Source organism: Oncorhynchus gorbuscha, linkage group LG10 (assembly GCF_021184085.1).
Source record: "Oncorhynchus gorbuscha isolate QuinsamMale2020 ecotype Even-year linkage group LG10, OgorEven_v1.0, whole genome shotgun sequence".
Lineage (NCBI taxonomy): Eukaryota > Metazoa > Chordata > Actinopteri > Salmoniformes > Salmonidae > Oncorhynchus > Oncorhynchus gorbuscha.
This window is the reverse complement of record NC_060182.1, coordinates 39,658,224-39,676,688: the sequence shown is the minus strand read 5'-3', so window position 1 is coordinate 39,676,688 and position 18,465 is coordinate 39,658,224. Positions and strand designations below refer to the sequence as shown.

Here is an 18,465-nt window from a genome sequence, read left to right as displayed (position 1 = left end):
CATAAATTGAACAGACAGACAGACCGGGAGAAAGATAGAGAGAGAGAGGAGGAGGGACGGGAAAGAGGAGGGGAGGGGGCCCGAGCCCTTTGCTGCAAGGAGGGGACTGATTTGGTTAGAGGACAACGCTACGAGTTGGCAAGGAGCTATTCAAGAAACGAAGGTACCACATACCAGAGTGAGGAGGGTCTGCTAGTAGGAACGGGGGGATACAATGGGAGGAAATAAATAAACAAGAAAGGGGAGAGCAGAGGAAAAGAAAAAAGGGGCTGACAGGCTAGGGTGGCAGAGGTCATATAAGAGATGTGGGGGTACGTCCCAAATTGCACTCCATTCCCTTCAGAGGCCTGGTCAAAAGTAGTGCACCACATAGGGAATAGGGTACCATTTGGCCTCATCTCATCGGAGATGTGTTCTAGCCCCTGGCTCTTCATATCTTTTACATGTCTAATTAAAAGCGATAAAGAGTGAGGGAGGCATTAATCCACCAGTGATTTCCCAGTTAAGGTTTTAGAGCAGGCCGTAAACCAGCCAGCCTGGCATCATTGATTTTATAATTAGCTACCGTCACCCTGGACTTGGAACGGGGGAAGTAGAGTGATGGGGGGTGGAACGAGAGAGAACTGCAGGTAAAGAGGAGCAGGAGGGTAAGAACCGAAATGCAGACGGAGAGATGAGACACGTGTAACGAGCAAATTAGCATCAGAAATGTCACGCCCCGGAGGAAGCAGCAGAATTTTTTTGTAAAAAACATTTATCTTCCATCAAAAGGACAAACACATCACACAAAATTGATACACGTACATGTTTATTTTATTACAGAAACCCACCCACACGAACAGACAGTATATAGTATTTACCAATAACTACTCCTTTTTTTCCTTCTTTTTTTTTCATAAGTAAGATGACCTCAACAAACAAACATACACACCAGAAAACCACTGGGAGCCTTATTGCAATGGGAGTAGGCAGCTGTCCTGAATAGAAGTTACACTACACACCCACGTAGCTCACAGTAGACGTAGACATAGAACTTCCCACGGACATCTAGATCTGACGTCGACAAAACACCCGTCGATCTCGGTGCTTACGGAACGTTTGGTGCACATGCCAGGACGTCAGAATCACTCACACCCAGGGAGGCAAACAGATGTGTAGTACTAAACTACACCACAGGTATAGCTCAACAGGTGCAGAGACGAGGGTACTCCAAAACGTATTGAAGCACAGCCTTCAACTGAGCAGGGATGTCCGTCAGCGCTGACAAAGTTGTTATTATGACGGACTGGGTTGTATGTTACAGACGTCACACTTTTCACTATGGCTTTTTTACAACCCATGTGTGAGCAAACTGTTGTCCTGTATAGTGGCACCCACACCCTGTATAGTGGCACCCACACCCTGTATAGTGGCACCCACACCTCGACCCTTTGGACAAACTCTTCAACCCTTACCGGGACAGTTGTGATAGATAATAATACAGTTCAATTGACCCTCAAGACAGAAAAATCAGGGGGAAAGAAAAAGAAACGAGTCTTTTTTTTTTTTTTAAACGAAGAGGAAATATACAACACCCGGTGGTAATGATTATGGATGAGAGACGACATGACACAGACAGGATGAACCCTGGCTTTAGTATGTTCTTCTTATTACACGTATCAACTCTGTAGCTTCAACTAAAACTTCATATCATTTCATTACGATATCACACAAGCGGAGTATTGGTAGAAAATCGTGAAAAATGTCTTTCTTGACCCAGTAGTAATCTAGTCCAGGCCAGACTTCCATGAGCTATAGGAACAACAACCCACAACAAGTATTGCAACGTCGGTGTCCATAAATTAGATGATGTTATGATGAAATTCCTTCGTTTACCAATTTGTTCTTTTAGGTACAAATTTAGAATGGCTTCGTCCCTCTGAAGCGGGTCGTTTCTGTATACCGCGCACAGTGAATCTAGCGCATTACTAATGATCTTCTGGGACGTTCTAAACGCACATTATTCTTGCTTTAAAACAACACCCGCTTTAAGATTGACATCTGGTATCAAGTACGAAAGTATTGCAGTGGCTCTACAGCTACCAGCATGCAGGAGCAATAGCTGTATGTTGCGGAGGATAGAATATTGGAAGTCAAATATATTGTGCAACAAAACAAATTAGTAATTAATTACTAGCAACTACCTTTCTTTAGTGTCTCTTCCAGTCTACCTTCAACCTGGTTGCCCTCCCCAACCAGATCGCCCTCCCCAACCAGATCGCCCTCCCCAACCCGATCGCCCTCCCCAACCCGATCGCCCTCCCCAACCAGATCGCCCTCCCCAACCCGATCGCCCTCCCCAACCCGATCGCCCTCCCCAACCAGATCGCCCTCCCCAACCCGATCGCCCTCCCCAACCCGATCGCCCTCCCCAACCCGATCGCCCTCCCCAACCCGATCGCCCTCCCCAACCCGATCGCCCTCCCCAACCAGATCGCCCTCCCCAACCCGATCGCCCTCCCCAACCCGATCGCCCTCCCCAACCCGATCGCCCTCCCCAACCCGATCGCCCTCCCCAACCCGATCGCCCTCCCCAACCCGATCGCCCTCCCCAACCCGATCGCCCTCCCCAACCAGATCGCCCTCCCCAACCAGATCGCCCTCCCCAACCCGATCGCCCTCCCCAACCAGATCGCCCTCCCCAACCCGATCGCCCTCCCCAACCTGATCGCCCTCCCCAACCCGATCGCCCTCCCCAACCTGATCGCCCTCCCCAACCCGATCGCCCTCCCCAACCCGATCGCCCTCCCCAACCCGATCGCCCTCCCCAACCAGATCGCCCTCCCCAACCCGATCGCCCTCCCCAACCCGATCGCCCTCCCCAACCCGATCGCCCTCCCCAACCCGATCGCCCTCCCCAACCCGATCGCCCTCCCCAACCCGATCGCCCTCCCCAACCCGATCGCCTTCCCTAACCTGATTGCCCTCCCTAACCTGATTGCCCTCCCCAACTTGATTGCTCTCAAACTGCCACCCTTTTCCAGAAGAGTTTTCAACCGTTCTCCCCCATCTTGGACACCTCTCTACCTTTTGAGTCTCCTTTCAACTAGTACTGCAGCACCCCTAATAAAGCAGGAATTTAAATGTCTAATAATGAATAACAGAATATGCTTATAATATAACATCTCAGGTTTTGAATATAAGGAGGAAAAACATTATACATATCTGTACTTTACAATGATTCGTCAAACAAAAGTCTAAGTACGTCTTAATGACTATTATTACAGTAGTCTGAAGTGTTTAAAGTTGTCGGCACCGACGGAAGTGTTCAAATCAACTTTTAGATTTTAAAAGGAGACGGATACATTCACTCAAAATCTCTTAATTACAGTGGCTGTCGTGATGCCTCATAGTAACGGCGTCATAAAGATGACATAACGCCGGTCGTAAAGCTCCCAACATCACTCCTCCTGCAACCGAAATAACCCTGTTATGAAGCATTAACTATTAAACATCTAACGAAGACTTCAATGTTTACGCGTTTCACGCTTTAGAACGACCACGAGAGGCCGTAACTATGATTTGAGCTGTCACAACCTTTTAATGACAGGCATTATGTCATCCTTAGGACCACGTTATGTGCAGGTGCAGCACAACAGCCTAGAAGTCACACATCAAAGAAGAAGTTTATAGAAAAATGTGGAAGCAAATTGCATATTAACATCATTTGTCAGAGAGGTGAGTTGTAGTGTGTTTGTGTGTGTGTGTGTGTGTGTGTGTGTGTGTGTGTGTGTGTGTGTGTGTGTGTGTGTGTGTGTGTGTGTGTGTGTGTGTGTGTGTGTGTGTGTGTGTGTGTGTGTGTGTGTGTGTGTGTGTGTGTGTGTGCTGAATACTGAATTAAAAGTAAAGAACACACTGACAGTGATGCTGTTGACTTGGTCCTGTATCTCCGCTCTCTACCACTGAGAGGTATTAGCCAGGTCACTGGAAGAGAGGGAACAACGAAGAAAGGAAAGGGTGTGAACAATCAATCAAAATCAATAATCAATCGTGACCTTTGTCGTCCCAATTTACATTCGCGGTGGGGTCACGGAACAGCAGAACTGTAGAAAAGGAACACATACGAGAAGAAAAGAAAAAAGGAGGCGAGAGAAGGAGGGAGGGAGAAATAGAGAGTGAAAGAGTGGGAGAGAGAGTGCTTTAATGATGCTGAAAATTGGCCCGTGACTCCAGTACTAGCCTGTAGCTAAATCATTGCTATAGCCAGCTGTCAACTTACCTGTCCCCTTGTCCTCCCATCTCTCCCCTCCTTCTCCCTCACTGGCCTCTTCCCTCCCTCGCGCTGCCTCCGTCGTACACACTCCCTTTCTCCTCCCCTCCACACTCAACTTCTTTTACGACCCGATATTCAAAACGTCCATCTCTGAGAGCCATACTCAGCCTGTCATCATAAAAAAGCCCTCTGTGTGTGGGTGTGTGAAGCTGCAGTGCATGTACTGCATGTGTGTGTGTGTGTGTGTGTGTGTGTGTTTGTGTGCGTGTGCATGTGCGTGTGCGTGTGTGTGTGTGTGTGTGCTTGCAAGCTACCTGAGGACTGTGTCTGTGGTCTCAGGCAGCAGCAGGGCTGCCTCCTCTCCAGAGCTGTGTCCTCCGCACTGGTCGGTGTTATTCTCCTCCTCCTGCACACACAGAGAGAGAGGGGGGGGGGGGAGCGACAGAAAGAGAGAAAGTTAAAGTGAGTGGTGAGGCATACACATGTAATAACCTAGCAGTAAGGCCATAATAGGGAAATAAGGCACTGCACAGGCAGCTCTCTAAGTGCCTTTCTGAGATATACAGTTTATCGGTGACAGTTAAATGAGCCACAGACAGAAGCACTGGAGATAGCTGCATGTTATCAGCCTAAGGAAACAGCCTGGCTAATTGTACAAGAATTAGTCGTGTGTGTATGTGTGTGTGCGCGTGTGCATGTGTAAGAGCATCTGATACTGTCTCTTACCGACTCAGAGCTGTGTGTTAGGGTGTCTCCGCCCGATTGCCTGGGCAACAACAGGGGAGCGGGCTGGCTGATGACGACGCCCCCTCGGGACAGGGACCGGGACATGTCTCTGGGGGAGGAAGGGGGGGTGGAGGGGAGCAGGGAGTCAGGCTGGGCCTGGGGGTCACACAGGCTGTAGTGGGCAAGGGGGCGGGAGGAGGGGGGGGGGGGCTGCCTGCAGGGTTGGCGGGAGGGCTGCAGGGCCTCAGGGTTCTCATCCTCAGAGTCAGACAGAGGACTGTCATGGAGGCCTGTCAGACACACACAGAGTAGAAAACAACAGTGGTAAGTGATCGTCAGAGCAGGGCCAGGAGTTCTCACAGATCAAATGAGTATCGTTGTACATGTCTCTCTGTGCTAGGGTGTTTCCCACGGTGTGAGGTGGGTTCCTCCACTCACTGGTGGAGGCGAACACCGCAGCGCTCCACTTGGCATCTGCCAAAGCCTCCCTCCTCTGTTCCACCTGACCCATGTACTCCATCAGGTCCTGTACAGAGCAGAGGAGGGCCGTCAAGAGACTCGTTTACACATAGACAAGTATTATGCCAAGACAACTCAGGGTCATCACCAAACGGACCTCCGGGCCTCTACACCTCTTGACATGTATAGAAATCTTAAGTCTCCGAAGTGGGCAGGGCTTAGCAGTTGCTATGGAAATGTGTCTGTATGTGGAGAGGGGGAATGGTGGTTGAAGAGATGGGAGGTATAAAGGTGCGGGTCTTGCCTGTTGCTCCAGCAGCAGCTGCTCCTTCTCCTTCTGGGCCACCCTCAGACTGGCCTTCAGTTCCTGGAGCTCCCTGCATGTCTCACCCAGCTGCACCTGCAGGGGGCAGTCATCAAAACAAGGAGTCACATACTTATATACACACACAGCCTAGCCAGCAGCACAGCAGCGCAAGCAATTAAAGGGACGAGCGAACATGACCCAGCATGTTGGCAAAAACACGTCTCTTTAGACAGACGCTTTTATCCGAAAAGCGACTTAAGAGTCGCGCGTTCATACATTTTTACGTTAAGGGTGGCCTCGGCAATGGAACCCCAAAACCACGGGACCGCAAGTGCCATGCTATACCAACTGAGCCGTACAGGACCAACAAGGCCGAGTGGTTTTCAATACCGTATAGCACGACACATGGAATGTCAGCATCCTGAGCCGAGCCACGAGCGTGTCTGGAGAGTTGATATTTTTTTTTTTTTGTGTGTGTGTGTGTGTGTGTCTATTAATAGCTTGAAATGTCGTTTTGCACGGAGACTATGGTCTGTGGTACGGTAGGTGTTAAGTCTTTACCCGGTTACAGTCCTTCTCTCTTCCCAGCTCCACTTCCACCTTCTCTCTCTCCATCCTCTCCTCCTGGAGCTTCTTCTCTATCCGCTGCGTCTCTCCATTCAGCTTCTCCAGACGCTCTCTGGCCTTCTGCCATGGGGGGGGGACACACACACACACACACCGCTTAACCCAAGTCATGCTGCTGGGACATTCAGATACTTCAATTCAAAGTTCAACCGGAGATACTGGGAAATTGTGTATCGAGAAGACGTGAGGCTTTCCCAGTCGGCCGCAGCTGTCGCATATATAGCGGAACAGAAAGAGGAGACCATGCATCGTTTCCAGCACAGTAATGCTAATCTCTAGTTCCAATCTGAGTTGAGTATATTAGTGCGTTACAGTTGTCAGTGAGTGTTCTGTACAGGTTGGCGTCTACAGTCACTATCATTGTGAAACGCTTTGACTACTTGAGTAATCCAATTCATGTGATTAAAGTCCATCCATACGATGATCCTTGTCATTACCTCAGTGCTGCACTGCAGGCTCTGTCTCTCCTGGGCCCAGTGTGCTCTGGCCTCCCTCAGGGCCAGGCTGGCGTCGGCTAGCTGCAGGGTGAGCTGTGCCGCTTGGAGCCTGGCCTGGTGCAGCTCTGTCTGGCCCTGGTCCCTCTGGGCCACCAGGGCACACAGCTCTCCCTTCAGGCCCTCGGCACAACGCTCACTGGCCCCCAGACGCTCCCGCAGGCCCCGCATCTCAGCCAGGGCGGCCTCGCTCTCCACCTGATAGGAAAGACAAGAGGAGATGATAGTTCAGCAACAATAACATGGTTTTCGTCAGACGACCGGTGAGGCCACGGGACATTGGGAACTTTCCTTTCACATTGTCTCTGACCAACCCTGCCACTCCCTCTCTAACCGCCCATCCCTATTTCTCCAGCCAGCAAAGTTTGCCATGGTCGCTAAAATAACCTCAATAGCCTGGTTAGACGATGATGGGTGAGAACAAGGGGCCGCAGTGGGTACTGCCATTTTCCTGTTGCATTGTGTTTTGTTCAATCCCCTACATCCCTTTTATTAACTACCCTCGGGCCCTCTGTGGGTGGTCCCAGCCTTACCTCTTTCCGCTGCGCCGTACTCAGCCTGTATGTGAGGGTGGTGATGGTGTCACGTAGCTGTAGGGCGTGTGTGTCTCTCTGGGCCAGGGAGCTCCTCAGACCCTGGAACTCAGCCGACAGACTGCGCAGCTCCCCCTCGGACTGCTCCAGCTTGAGCTGAGGAAGACACGTGGATGTAGGAAGAGGAAGAAGAGGGGGGTGAGGGGGTTGGGATCAGACATGATGGGTGGTTAGTGTTCGGGGCCCAAAATGGCTGCTGTGCTTCACCCAGGTAGCATGCTACATGTTGGTAGTGAAAAACACCACATGTTGGTAGTGAAAAACACCACATGTTGGTAGTGAAAAACACCACATGTTGGTAGTGAAAAACACCACATGTTGGTAGTGAAAAACACCACATGTTGGTAGTGAAAAACACCACATGTTGGTAGTGAAAAACACCACATGTTGGTAGTGAAAAACACCACATGTTGGTAGTGAAAAACACCACATGTTGGTAGTGAAAAACACCACATGTTGGTAGTGAAAAACACCACATGTTGGTAGTGAAAAACACCACATGTTGGTAGTGAAAAACACCACATGTTGGTAGTGAAAAACACCACATGTTGGTAGTGAAAAAAACCACATGTTGGTAGTGAAGAAGCACTAAATAAATCCAAGCCATTATAGTACCTGCAGAACTTTCCTCTCTTTCTCCTCCTCCCTCCTTTGAACTGCTTGCTTCTTGGCTCTCTCCTTCATCCTACACACAGAGACGGGGTTAGCATTAACCAGAGAACAGCGCAAGAAAAACAGGCAGGCCGATGGACAAAGAGAGATTAAGGGAGATAAGAGGATGGAAAGAGAGAGATCAAAGAGAGATTGAGGGAGATAAAGGATAGAAAGAGAGAGATCAAAGAGAGATTGAGGGAGATAAAGGATAGAAAGAGAGAGATCAAAGAGAGGGATTGAGGGAGATAAGAGGATAGAAAGAGAGAGATTAAAGAGAGAGATTGAGGGAGATAAAGGATAGAAGGAGCGAGTTTGAGGGAGATTGAGGGAGATAAGAGGATAGAAAGAGAGAGATCAAAGAGAGAGATTGAGGAAGATAAAAGGATATAAAGAGAGAGATCAAAGAGAGAGATTAAGGGAGACAGAGGATAGAAAAGAGAGATCAAAGAGAGATTGAGGGAGATAAAGGATAGTAAGAGAGAGATCAAGGAGAGAGATTGAGGGAGATAGAGGATAGAAAAGAGAGAGATCAAAGAGAGCGGTTGAGTTCCAGGGAGATAGAGAGCGTCTCTGACCTCTCCAGTTCAGTCTCTCGTTCCAAAGCCTTCAGTGCCAGGGCTTTAATGTCATCCTCCAGCTCTCTGATTCGCTGTTCGCTGGCTGCTTTCATAGTCAGTATGGATCTCTTCTCTTGAGCCAAGGCCTCTCCTGATGCCTCCACCTCCTGTGACAGGGAGGGAGAGAGAGAGAGAATCTACATTCTATACAGTATCCTGAGACTCCTTTGTAGATGGTGAAGCACATTTGACCTGTAAATGAACTGCTCCTGTTTTGACGTGACATAACAGTAGAATGTACATCTGGGGTTGTGATCTTGTCGTTCTACGTCAAATCGTATTTTTTTACAAAGATAAGTGCTCATGACCAGACACAGGGGCTACTTGGACAGGATCAAATCCCCTTTGGCACGGACATTAATCCTGTCTTGTAATGTTACAGTACCTCCTGCCTCCTCTCCATCTCTTCCACCCTGTCTCTGCTTTCTCGCAGCTCTTCCTTCAGGTCTGCGATGTTCCTCTCCAGCTCCTCACAGCCTCTGTCCCACGCCTCTCTTGCCCTCCTGTACTTCTCCCTCTCTCTCTCCTTCATCCTCTCGGCTGACTCCCGTGCATGGAGCAGCTCGGCTCGCTCCCGAAGACACTCTTGCAGGCGACTCTGGAAGGAGAGAGAGAGAACATTAACTGAGTGCCTAAAAGATGATCCATTTCCATCCTCTGTCTCTTTGCAATTGACTATTGATTCTCACCTCTGCCTATTTCATTTCATCAACATTCTTTCACCCTCTCTATAACTGAAAGAGGATATGGACATCCCTCTACAGTACTCTTTCTCTCTCTCTCTCTCTCTTTCTCTCTCGCACCTGCACTCCCTCATGCCCACCTGCAGTAGCTCAGCCCTGGGTACGACCAGAAGCATGTCGGTCCCCCCCTCCTCTCCGTGGGCTCCTTCCTCCAGGGTGACCAGGTCCTCCAAAGGTTTAGGGGCGCTGAAGGTAAACTGGGAGCTGGCAGAGCACACCTCTCCCTTCCCATCCACGTACACAAACTGGTACTGCTGGGAACTGGACTTGGGCAGATAGGAGGCTAAAAGGGGGAGGAAGGGAGTGGTAGAGTGAAATGGTCAATGGATTATTGATCTAGATGTATACATGCTTATACTGCTAAAAATGTATTTATGTCCATGATTTCAGTTATGATGACATGTACACAGTGGTGTAAAGTACTTAAGTAAAAATACTTTCAAGTACTATTTAAGTCATTTTTGGGGTATCTGTACTTTACTATCTATATTTTTTACAACTTTTACTTCAATACATTACTAAAGAAAATAATGTACATTTTCCCTGACACCCAAAAGTACTCATTGCATTTTTTCAAATCCACACACTTATCAAGAGAACATCCCTGTTCATCCCTACTGCCTCTGATCTGGCGGACTCACTAAACACAACTGTTTGTAAACTGTGTCTGAGTGTTGGAGTGTGCCCCATCAGTAAATAAAAAAAACATGAACATTGTGCCGTCTGGTTTGCTTAATATAAGGATGTCACGCCCTGACCTTAGAGATCCTGTTTATGTCTCTATTTTGGTTTGGTCAGGGTGTGAGTTGGGGTGGGTATTCTATACTCTATTATTTGTATTTCCATGTTTTGGCCGGGTAGGGTTGTCAATCAGGGTCAGCTGTCTATCGTTGTCTCTGATTGAGAACCATACTTAGGTAGCCCCCCCCACCTGTCTTTGTGGGAAGTTGACTTTCTTTAGGGCACATAGCATTTAGCGGCACGGTTTGGTTCTGTAGTGTTTGTTTTGTTCTGCATTTTCCAAATAAAGAGAAAATGTACGCTCATCACGCTGCACCTTGGTCCTCTTCAACAGCCATGACAAAGGAATTTGAATTTAATGGTACTTTTACTTCTGATACTTTACTATATATATGTTTTACCAAATACTTTTACTCAAGTAGTATCTTACTGGGTGACTTTCCCTTTTACTTGAGTTATTTTCTATTAAGGTATCTTTACTTTTACTCAAGTATGATAGTTGGGTACTTTTTCCACCACTGCGTGCACTGTAGATAACCGACCTCTGTGACAAGTGGGCATAATCCTGAATGTGCTATGACTACATCAGACGTCTGTCTCCTCAGTCCTCACAGACGATAAATTACTGTGTCAGTGATAGCTGTTCATCTCCCTGACACAACTCAATGACACAGCCGCTCTGCTCAGCCACCGAAAGCCAGGCAATCTGTAGTCACCTCAGCTAGCAATGTCACTGAGAGGACGGAGGACACTTTATACACAGTGTAAAGTCTGCAAGCTCCTGTGCTGTAATGTTAAAAGGACACTTTTCACTCGGTGCTCTCTATTCACTCCTGACTGCCTTAGTGTAATGTATGGTTGGTTATTCAGTCTGGTCTGGTCTTTGTACCATTGTCTCTCTCGTCCTCATTACTCAACCTTCTACTTCTTAAAGGAATTCAATCAGAGTCGAACAAAGACTGGTTTAAATTCAAAACCGAGATAGAAAGAGCAGGGCGAGAGAGAGAAACAATCTGATCGTCTCCTTTCTGTAACACTATGTGACTTATTGAGTCGTGTCTCTGCTTTAAATATCAGTCACCAGCCTATAGTACCCTTCAACAGGGTCATTCAATTTACTGTGGGACCAATCCAAAGTGGGAGCGTTTCCTTACAGACCTTGGCAGAGTATGAATGTTGGGAAATAAAGACAGATACCAGCAGACTGTTGAATGGTCTCACACTTTTCGTGAGTGTGGATATCTATCTTTATTTGATGACCCTGCAATGAACTTGGGGCGGCAGGTAGTCTAGTGGTTAGAGCGTTGGGCCAGTAACCAAAAAGGTTCCATCCCTGAGTTGACAAGGTAAAAAAAAATGTCATTCTGCCCCTGAACAAGTCAGTTAACGCACTGTTCCCTGGTGGGCCGTCATTGTAAATATGGATTTGTTCTTAACTGGCTTGGTTCAATGAAAAAGAAGAATAAGGAATGTGTGTGTACACTACTTTCTGAACAGTCTGAATGTTGACCAGGCACACTTTGTATGAAATAGAGGGAGGGTTCAAAGGGAGGGACTTAGTACCCTGGAAGTTAACACAGCAGTTGACATCTGTGCCCTCCTGGTAGCCTTCCGGGGCCAGGGCCCAAACAAAGGTGTGGTAGTCCTTCACTGACAACCATCCCACCTGAGCGAGTCAGACAAGGGGAGAGAGACAGGGAGACATAAAAAAAACACACACACAAAAATATTAATATATACAGTAACATTTTTAAACTGCTGTGCATTTCACTTGATTTCCACTCCTCGGGGTGGGTTTTACTAATTTATCAGGTTAACCTTATACCTTGAAGAGCCCGACCCAGTCATGGCTGGCCCAGGTATGTTGCGAGCTGATGCTGTAGTGGCATTCCACGCGGCTCTGAGGGAAGTAGCTACTACCCACGTTCCTAAACTCCACCCTCCAGGCCTTCTCCATGGCAACACAATAACACTGGTGAGTATCTGTGGGGATACAGGTGTCACAACATTTCATTTGACAACGGCTATAATAAACACAGGTAGACAGACACCAAACCTCAGACCTGTGTTTCAAACACTTTCAACTACATTTGATTGTGTTGTTTGGTACAACAGAACCAATAGAGTAGTCACAAAATGGTACACTTGGAAGTTGAATCAATCACACCTCAAATAACTTCCAACCATTTTAAAGTATTTGACTAATGTACCCCGGGACCTGTTCAGATGAGCATATGGAGAAGTAGGTGAGAGGTGACTGCTGTGAAACAAACTGAGTGAAAGAGAAAGAGTCGACTCCGGGAGTGTTTGTTCAGTGAAAGATGATCCCCTCTCAGTGACCATATGGAGGGCACGGAAAAGCATGGGGGAAGGACACCCCCCCCATAGTAAAATCTAGATGACAGTTAAGCCCATAACGACCATAACACATAACCACACACTACATGACAACAACACCGAGACTATTTATTACAGCCATTTGCCCAACACCTTGTTGTTATTGTACACCACTCTGTTTCTACTTTACCTTTATTTAACGAGGCAAGTCAGTTAAAGAACAAATTATAATTTCCATGACGGCCTAGGAACAGCGGGTTAGCTGCTCAGGTGTAGAACGACAGCTTTTCTTTAGTTTGTCCATTCGGGATTTCGATCTAGCAACCTTTCGGTTACTCGTCCACACGCGCTAACCACTAGATTACCCTGCCGCTCACTCTCGTCACGTGTCGACATACATACAGCCACGTGGGACTAGTATCCAGGCATAGACACAGTAGCCAACAACATATACATTTGATATCTTTCACTATTGAACTGGCAGCGATAAATGATGACAGGTGTCAGTCTAAATCCATGTAATACAATGCAACCTCTAACTAAATTAAGAGCATTGTATTAAAACAACTGTACGGCGCATTACATTTACATTTACATTTAAGTCATTTAGCAGACGCTCTTATCCAGAGCGACTTACAAATTGGCATTAGGCCTATATCTAACATTTCTGGCTAACACATGCTCCATATTACTGAGATTACAAAAGTGGAAATAGTGAGAACTCTTGAGAAAGTGTATGAGGTAATAACACGTTCATAAACCATGTATAGCGCATTAATAAGCACAACACACACAACGTGCAGCCGTCAGTCCACTTGACACGAGCATTATTTCATGTTTGTGTTCTGTTTATTTTGTTAGAAATGAGCAAAAGCCCACAAACAATACAATCTGTGGTAATAAACGACTTATTCTATTATTATAACTAAAATATCTCTAAACGTAAAAATAAAAAAATTGTTGAAATTACACCGCACGAGAAAATAATGTTCAAATTACACCGCACGAGATTCGTGTCAAGACAAGGCCCACCTAGCCTAGCAGCTGCAGTCTCCAGTGTGCGCAATAATAGACTCCAGTGGAAAAAGAAACCCACGTTGTGTGCGCGACTCCCTTGATGCGCAAAAGCCAATAATCAGGACCATCGGGACCGTTAACCGATCTCGCCGTAGTGTAACGTATTAAAGAAAAGGTGTGCATCATCAACAAATACCTGTACCAAATAGGACCATTTGCTCGTTTTCCTTTGTGTTCGTTTCTGCATAGGGAGAACTCTACGCAGATACAGATCGTCAGAGTTTATTTGACTGAAACTCACCTTATTCTGGTCTGTTTGCTCTTCAGATTGTCCAATTGATCCGTCCCTATTTAGATTAAAGGCAGACAAAGTCCATCCGTGTCAGAAAACGATTCAACGTTTTTTTAAAGATGCACAACGACGTCTCTTCGCTCTCAGCTGTTCCACTAACCTACAACAATAACAAAAACACACGCATCACAGTGGTGGTGTGTTTTGCTGTATTATGGGAACTGCTGTTCTTTATAGCTGGATGAAGCACAGATCTGAAGCTAGAAATTATAGGAGGAAAACTACAACCCCCGAACACAGAGGAGACGCTCAAAGGTCGGGTTACGGGAAATCGCGTTCTGTAATTTGATGATTCCCGGCGTCCATGGCTGGTGCATATTATTTTCTCGCCGATTGCATTACGCACGCACTCTCATTGGTCATGTCATGGCCTGAATATAAACGGTCCTATTATAAAGCGCGACGTCATCGATGCGCAGCGGAAAACAACTCATCGGGTTTAATATGAATTGCTTTTGATGCGAGCAACCCTAATGCATTGCATTTGCGACAACAACGAAATGGCAAATTGCTGTAATACTGTCTATCATAGCTGCCTGCTCCCAATATGGTCTTGTTTAGTCCTTTTAAAATGAGTAGCCTTTGATTTACTTGCCCATCTCCAGGAAAAACACTTGTGAGTGACACTTGAGCATTGCTTGCATGCCAACATTGGCAGATGACCAGACATGACAAACGTAGGAGAGGTAGTGTTACATGACAACACTCCATTTGGGATGGAGTGCTAGCATACTATAATAAGCATCTCCCCCCCCCTACAGACTACAGACTATCACAGACTACAGAGGTAAATCCAGCTGCCCACCGAAGCCTCCCTTAACACATTGTATGCTCGCGTCGAGGCAGCCAATACCGAGCCATCCATGAGGACTCTCGCTGCTCCGGACGACCAGGTGCTTTCCCTCTCCGAGGCTCCGGTAAATCCTTGGCCATGTCCTGGATGGTGTCTTCCCGGACATCTTCATCCTGTCCCGGGCTGTAGTCCCCACCTGCTTCAAGGAGACCACCCTCGTCCCAGTGCCCAAGAAAAACAAGGTGACATGCCCAAATGACTATCGCCCCGTCGCACTCACTCCGGTCATCATGAAGTGCTTCGAGAGGCTGACATCCCACTCCACTGGACCCTCTCCAACATGCCTACCGCTCCATCAGATCCACGGAGGATGGCATTTCCATCTCTATTCACATGGCCATGACACATCTGGACAAGAGGAAACCTATGTGAGAAGGCTGTTCATTGACTACAGTTCAGCATTCAACACACAGGGGGTTGGTGGCACCTTAATTGGGGAGGACGGTCTCATGGTAAGGGGGCAGACCCCAGGGGCAGAGGGGCAGACCACAGGCTGTGAGGATTGGCGACAACACCTCCACAACACTGGCTTTGCACGGCCCCAAGTCCATCATCAAGTCTATGGACGACACCCTGGTTGTAGTCCTGATAGCCAACAACAACGAGTCAGCCTATAGGGAGGAGATGAGTGAACTGGTATTGTGGTACCAGGACAACAACCTCTCCCTCAATGTCATCAAAACAAAGGAGTTCATTGTTGACTTCCGGAAGCAGATCCACATCAACAGGACTGCAGTAGAGAGTCAGCCGTTTTCATTTCCTCTGAGGACTTGACATGAACTAACAATACCACCACTCTTGTCAATTTGGCGCCACAGCGTCTCTACTTCCTAAGGCGGCTGAAGAAATGTGGCATGCCAATCAGGTGCTCTTCAAATACTACCGCTGCACCATCGAGAGCATCCTGAAAGGTTGCATCATGGCCTGGTGCAAAAATTGCTCCGTCCACAGCCACAAGGCCCTCCAGTGGGGGGTGAAGACGGCCCAGTACAACACTGGGACCCTGGTCCCACACATCCAGGAGATCTGCTCACCTTAGCACACATGCACTCACTCAGCCACACAGACATACACACACCCACACAGACATACACACACCCACACAGACATACAATGCATTCGGAAAGTATTCAGACCCCTTCTCTTTTTCCACATTTTGTTAGATTACAGCCTTATTCTAAAATGTATTCAATAATTGTTTTTTTTCCTCATCAATCTATACACAATACCCCATAATGACGCAGTGAAAACAGGTGTTTAGACATTTCTGCAAATTTATTACAAATAAATACATAAATAGCTTATTTACATAAGTGTATCCTGTTTCCAGTGATCCTCCTTGAGATGTTTCTACAACTTGATTGGAGTCCACCTGTGGTAAATTCAATTGATTGGACATGATTTGGAAAGGCACACACCTGTCTATATAAGATCCCACATGAGGTTGAAGAAATTCCCTGAAGAACTCCTAGACAGGATTGTGTTGAGGCATAGATCTGGGGAAAGGTATCAACAAATTCTGCAGCATTGAAGGTCCACAAGAACACAGTGTAAGAAGTTTGGAACCACCAAGACTCTTCCTAGAGCGGGCTGCCCGGCCAAACTGAGCAATTGGGGGAGGAGGTCCTTGGTCAGGGAGGTGACCAAGAACCCGATGGTCTCTCTGACAGAGCTCCAGAGTTCCTCTGTGAAGATGGAAGTACCTTTCAGAAGGACAACCATCTCTGCAGCACAGCAGCAATCAGACCTTTATGGTAGAGTGGCCAGAAGGAAGCAAATCCTCAGTAAAAGACACATGACAGCCCATTTGGAGTTTGCCAAAAGGTACCTAACGGAGATTCTCTGGTATGATGAACCAAGATTGAACTCTTTGGCCTGAATGCCAAGCATCACGTCTGGATGAAACCCGGCACTGCTCATCACCTGGCCAATACCATCCCTACGGTGAAGCATGGTGGTGGTAGCATCGTGCTGTGGGGATGTTTTGAAGCGGCAGGGACTGGGAGACTAGTCGGGATTGAGGGAAAGATGAACAGATCAAAGTATGGAGAGATCCTTAATGAAAATCTGCTCCAGAGTGCTCAGGACTTCAGACTGGAACGAAGGTTCACCTTCTAACGACCCTATGCATACAGCCAATGCTGTTATTTGTAATACATTTGCAAACATTTCTAAAAACTTGGTTTTGCTTTGTCATTATGGGGTATTGTGGGTAGATTGATGTGGGGGAAAAACTATTTAATACATTTTAGAATAAGGCTGTAACGCAACAAAATGTGGAAAAGTGAAGGGGTCTGAATACTTTCTGAATGCACCAATTATGATTGTTAAATACTACACAATCTAAAAACTTGCCCCTCAATCCTCTATTCCCCAAAACACATGTATTTATGCTGCAATAGTTTATGTGTCAGGGGTCTAGGGTCAGTCTGTTATATCTGGAGTATTTCTCCTGTCTTATCCGGTGTCTTGTGTGAATTTAAGTATGCTCCCTTTACTTCTCTATCTCTCTCCCTCCCGGAGGACCTGAGCCAGGACTACCTGGCCTGATGACTCCTTGCTCTCCCCAGTCCACCTGGTCGTGCTGCTGCTCCAGTTTCAACTGTTCTTCCTGCCCATATGGAACCCTGAACTGTTCACCGGACGCACTACCTTGTCCTGGACCTGCTGTTGTCGACTCTCTCTCTAAACCTCACCTGCTGTCTCTAACTCGGAATGCTCGGCTATGAAAAGCCAACTGACATTTACTCCTGAGGTTTACACCTTTTGCACCCTCTACAACCACTGTGATTATTGTTATTTGACCCTGCTGGTCATCTATGAGCGTTTGAACATCTTGGCCATGTTCTGTTATAATCTCCACCCGGCACAGCAAGAAGAGGACCGGCCACCCCTCAAAGCCTAGTTCCTCTCTAGGTTTCTTCCTAGGTTCCTGGGTTTCTGTATAGCACTCTGTATAGCACTTTGTAACAAGGGCTTTATAAATAAATGTGATTGATTGAATATTGGACTCTAAATTGTGCCTTCCTGCATTATATTTATGCTCAAATGTTTATTCTAGTCTACTGAGCCATTTACTTTATGTTCGTATTCTTATCTCTTCTTATTTCTTATTGGTGTTGCATTGTCATCAAGGAACCCTACAAGTAAGCATTTCATTGGACGCGGTATACCGTGTGTATCCCGTACATACGACTAATCAAACGTGAAACTTTAAACTGAAGTAGGCTTGCAAAACGCTCTTCAAGTGCAAACGGGGTTTATTTGTAATGCGGTAATGCATGACGTCCAGATGTAAGCTACAGCAAATGATGAAACTGCCAAACTCTTGTTACTTAGAAGAATCCAAAGAAGGTCTTTACTTGAATACACTTTTCAAGGTTATTTAAAAGCTACATCCAAATGCCGTATGACATGACAGAGCTCACACGCTACAGGGGGTTCCACAGTTGGTAAATCCACGATGGGAAGTATGTAAGTACATACTGTGCGAGAAGGGTGGAGAATTGCGATGGCGCCACGTGGTCCCTGTACAATCTGCTTCCGTTAGACACCAGATGGCAGTGTACTTCAACCAAACCTTCTGAGTGAACCTTCCAGAGCCTCCACACGAGCCAGATGCCTTCGCCATGCCTGGTTCTGTCTCTTCTTGCATGTCAGAACTGGAAATTGTCAGCTCACAGCTGGAATGAT

At 47.0% G+C, this 18,465-nt stretch overlaps 1 protein-coding gene across 3 annotated transcripts; it reads right to left on the bottom strand.

Annotated features, from left to right (window-relative positions):
* Positions 1 to 3,748: 3,748 nt before the first annotated feature.
* LOC124046077 (calcium-binding and coiled-coil domain-containing protein 1-like) lies at positions 3,749 to 14,045 on the bottom strand. Of its 3 annotated transcripts, none has more exons than XM_046366056.1 (15): positions 13,869 to 14,045; positions 12,039 to 12,196; positions 11,777 to 11,879; positions 9,553 to 9,755; positions 9,115 to 9,327; positions 8,688 to 8,836; positions 8,074 to 8,143; positions 7,399 to 7,554; positions 6,809 to 7,063; positions 6,306 to 6,431; positions 5,742 to 5,837; positions 5,417 to 5,504; positions 4,979 to 5,268; positions 4,567 to 4,658; positions 3,749 to 3,963 (listed from the first exon to the last, which is right to left on the bottom strand). In XM_046366056.1, the coding sequence occupies exons 2-15, from the start codon at positions 12,168 to 12,170 to the stop codon at positions 3,936 to 3,938; spliced, it is 2,001 nt and encodes a 666-aa protein (XP_046222012.1). In that variant the 5' UTR covers positions 12,171 to 12,196; positions 13,869 to 14,045; the 3' UTR covers positions 3,749 to 3,935. The 3 variants fall into 3 exon arrangements, with proteins under 3 accessions (XP_046222012.1, XP_046222010.1, XP_046222011.1); XM_046366054.1 differs by lacking the exon at positions 3,749 to 3,963 and adding an exon at positions 4,111 to 4,420; XM_046366055.1 differs by lacking the exons at positions 3,749 to 3,963; positions 13,869 to 14,045 and adding exons at positions 4,111 to 4,420; positions 12,741 to 12,899.
* Between the last annotated feature and the right edge of the window lie 4,420 nt (positions 14,046 to 18,465).